The sequence below is a fragment of the Piliocolobus tephrosceles genome, unplaced genomic scaffold (genome assembly GCF_002776525.5).
Source record: "Piliocolobus tephrosceles isolate RC106 unplaced genomic scaffold, ASM277652v3 unscaffolded_33864, whole genome shotgun sequence".
Taxonomy (NCBI): domain Eukaryota; kingdom Metazoa; phylum Chordata; class Mammalia; order Primates; family Cercopithecidae; genus Piliocolobus; species Piliocolobus tephrosceles.
Window position 1 is genome coordinate 1 of NW_022317492.1, and position 4,231 is coordinate 4,231.

The 4,231-nt window shown below is 41.6% G+C and overlaps 1 protein-coding gene across 1 annotated transcript; it reads left to right on the plus strand.

The window, feature by feature from the left end:
• Positions 1 to 630: 630 nt before the first annotated feature.
• LOC111529511 (poly(A)-specific ribonuclease PARN-like) lies at positions 631 to 3,363 on the plus strand (the record flags this gene model as incomplete). The annotated part of the gene is made up of 3 exons (XM_023196406.2): positions 631 to 839; positions 2,352 to 2,417; positions 3,157 to 3,363. Coding segments are annotated over 3 exons (318 nt in total), but the record flags the coding sequence as incomplete, so codon positions are not given.
• Positions 3,364 to 4,231: the final 868 nt, after the last annotated feature.

Below are 4,231 nucleotides of genomic sequence, written 5' to 3' on the forward strand. Positions count from 1 at the left end.
CGGGGTTTCACCGTGTTAGCCAGGATGGTCTCGATCTCCTGACCTAGTGATCCGCCCGTCTCGGCCTCCCAAAGTGCTGGTATTACAGGCGTGAGCCACTGCTCCCGGCCATAATGTGCATTTCTTACCCTGGCCTGTGAGGGCCTGCAGAATCTTGCTCCATACTCTCTCCAATCTGATGCTGTACCATTCCATTTTTGCTCATGACGTCTGGCTACACCAGCTCCTTGCTGCTCCTGGAACAGTCCAAGCCATTGCCATCTTCTGGGTATTCATACTTGTTTCCCCTACCCGAAGCATTCTTCCCCTAGCTCCTTTCATATCCAAATTATTCTCATCCTTTGGGTTTTCCCTTACTTTCCTGATTATCTTGTCAGAAGTAGTTCCCTCTACTACAGAGAAGGATGCATCAGCTTGTCACTGTTCATTCCCCAGTGCCTAATATAATGCTTTGGCAAAGCATAAGTACCAGATAAATATTTCTTGAAAGAAGATTGAATGAATGGATGAATGATGAACACATTTCAAAATCACTTGCCTTTCTGTTCATTTTTTGAAATGTAGTTAAATATGGTAAATCTTTCCTGAGTAATTTAGACTGTTTGGTTTGTTAAACAAATTTTATGTTAGACAGTTACTTCTGCTAATGTGTTCTTTTTAAAATCATGCTTAGGAATTCCATATTTAAATCAGGAAGAAGAAAGACAGTTAAGAGAGCAGTATGATGAAAAACGTTCACAGGCGAATGGTGCAGGAGCCCTGTCCTACGTATCTCCTAACACTTCAAAATGTCCCGTCACGATTCCTGAGGATCAAAAGAAATTTATTGACCAAGTGGTGTAAGTTCCTAAACTAAAACTAAACGTGCATTGTGTGCTGTCTATTGGGGCATGAGAGGCATGTATATCTCAAACCTCTGCTTTGCAAACATAGTACACACACAGGTGTGATGTTGTGAATGGCAGGATGTAATTGTGGCAGATTAAAAAAAAAATTTTTTTTTTTGAGACAGTCTTGCTCTGTTGCCCAGGCTGGAGTGCAATGGTGCAATCCTGGCTTACTGCAAACTCTGCGTCCCAGGTTCAAACAATTCTTGTGCCTCAGCCTCCCGAGTAGCTGGGATTATAGGCGTGCGCCACCACACCCAGCTAATTTTTATATTTTTAGTAGAGCCGAGGTTTTGCCATGTTGGCCACGCTGGTCTCGAACTCCTGGCCTCAAGTGATCCGCCCGCCTCATCCTCCCAAAGTGTTGGGATTACAGGCGTGAGCCAGCATGCCTAGCCAGCATATTCAAATTTGTGCAACAGCAACAAATTGTAAATAGAGTTCCATGTATTGTACTCGGATTTGCTACATGTTACTAGGCACGAGATTTCAGTACATGGGCAGACCTGTATGGACTTTTTTTTTTTAATTAAATAGAGACGGATCTCACTGTGTTTCCCAGGCTGGTGTCAAACTCCTGAGCTCAAGGGATCTTCCTGCCTTGGCCTCCTGGAGTGCTGGGATTATAGGCCTGAGCCGTTGCCTGGCCCCTTTTCTTGTTTTCTAAATACTAATCAGCTGACTTCTAAAACTTGCATGGACTGAATACCTGACAGCCACTGTCTGATGTCCTTGAAGGCAGAGTAGTGGACCAGGCTTATCCAGTTGGCAGCATGTCCATGTTCTCTTTGCTTGCAGTAAAGGTGCTAACAAGCAGATGTGATCTTGGACGAGTGTCTGGTCTTGCTTAGCTTAGTTGTTCGTGTAACCATTTTACTGGGAAAGTCAAAAATTAAATCACTTGTACTGACGAGTCCTTGAGAAGCTGTCACTAATTAATAACAACAGTAACCCTCTTCCCCCCCAAAATATGCCAAATAAAGCTTTTCTTTTAAATTTTATTTATTTTTTGAAACAGGTTCTCGCTCTATTGCCAAGGCTGGAGTGCAGTGGCGTGATCATGGCTCACTGCAGCCTCAACTTCCCAGGCTCAGGTGATCGTCCCACCTCAGCTTCTGGAGTAGCTGGGACCACAGTTACACTGCACCATGCCCAGTGAATTTTTAAAATTTATTTTTTGTAGTGAGGGGCTCCCAGTATATTGCCCAGGCTGGTCTCGAACTCCTGGACTCAAGTGATCCCCCCCAACCTCGACCTCCCAGAGTGCTGGGATTCTATGCCTAGGTCAAAACAAAATAAAGCATTTTAAAAAAAGTCTTTGAACTAAAAGTTATAGGGTAATTTGGTAGAATTACATTGTCACACATTCTTATATTTAGACTGTTTTTGGTTGTGATTTTTTTCTTGGGTGATGACTTAATTCCTTAAAGGTACTGATGGTCATGGTCTATTCTAATTCCTCAGAGAGAAAATAGAAGATTTATTACAAAGTGAAGAAAACAAGAACTTGGATTTAGAGCCATGTACCGGGTTAGTTGTCCTGAACATTTCTGCATGTTCTTTTTTCGGAAAGGTAGATGATTTGTGGCATTTGATGCATTTAGTCTTTTAAAAACACCTTTATAAAGGGTCTTTTTATTATTAGTATGTTCTCAAGAATTAAGCACTAACTTTAGCGTTACACAGTGGGGATGACTGTGTATACTGAGACACTGAATGAATGCTTTGTCCTATACCTGGAGTGGAGACAACTGTTGTGCAACCTTGACTTTGAGTTATGCCCAAGAGTGGCATACTTACTTTGGCCTTGAGGAGTGCTTAGTACATGAAGGCTTCAGAAGAAAGAATTCACTTTCAGGCTACTTCTACCCTTTTAATTTCTCTCTGCATTTAAAAAACATTAGCATTTCAAAGAGTCAGTAACGTGATTGTCTTTTTTTCTTTTTACTTTGTGAGGAGCTTCACAAAAGTATTTTAATGCATCTGTCTGCTTTAAAACTCTCTTTATGCAGCCGCAGGAAGCAATATTTTGATCAGACAAGAACTTCTACCTCTTCAATAAAAGCAGTATAATATTAAGGAAAATTTTAGAAGACAAGTGATGAGGAATTCCCCCCACGTCAACTAACCTGCCTATTTTTGTTTGCAAATTACCTGTCAGTTCTAATGAAGTCTCTTTTTAAAGTGAAATCCTTCTCAACAAATGCTTGATCAGTTTGGATTTACTTCTAATGAGCCAAAATCAATACCTTTTCTTTTGTTTTTATAGGTTCCAAAGAAAACTAATTTATCAGACTTTGAGCTGGAAGTAAGTATTTATATTGTATACAGGAGCTCTGTGGGGGACCCAGGATTTAAAGACTAAATATAATCTCTTAGCTCTCATTTCCTTTTTGAAATTCTGCGGTTCTCAGTGATTTGACCCCACCAAGTTCCCCTGCTTTCCTAAGTTGAATACTCACTTAATTTTCTTTTGTTATTGTTTTTTAACAGATGCTTTAAGGCTTCTTAAAATAATTATCACTTTGGTGCATCCATTAAGCTATGCATTGGTAGTGTTTTTGTCCTTTGGGGATATACAATGAATATTTGGTTTTCAGACCTAGGAAATACTCAGATGAATGCTTTTGGTAAAGCAAGAGTTCTTAACTTAGGGTAAGACTATGGATGGGTTTCAGGAGGTCTGTGAATCCCCTGAAATAATATCCAGACGTTTGTGTGTGTATTTTTCCAAGGATGTTTCCCTTGGTTTCCTTGTGTTTGCAGGTGGGTCTTCAATTCAGAAATTGAACATTGACATAGACAGGTGGACATTTCCATTTGACTTTGGGGACCTTGTTCTTCCATTGGAATCTACTGGTGACATGTATACTGGGAATATACTTTGAACACAATAGGAAAGGGCTGTTTAGTTTGCCCACACTCCTTTCCTGTCATGTTGTCCTTGCAGCCTACTGCACCTGCATTCCACATCCTTCTCCTCGTTGGCTGATGCAAACTGTTAATACCATGCAAAACTACAGCAGAGTTGGCCGTCTAAAACCTCCTCTTTATATGCCCCGTGCAATCTGAAAAGACTTCAGGCCAGGCGTGGTGGTTCACTCCTATAATCCTAGCACTTTGGGAGGCCGAGGTGGGCAGGTCACCTGAAGTCAGGAGTTCAAGACCAGCCTGGCCAACATGGTGAAACCCCATCTCTACTAAAAATACAAAATTTAGCCGGGCATGGTGGCACATGCCTGTAATCCCAGCTACTTGGGAGGCAAAGGCAGGAGAATCACTTGAACCTGGAAGGCAGAGGTTGCAGTGAGCCAAGATTGCAGCTCGGTTCTTCAGCCTAGGTG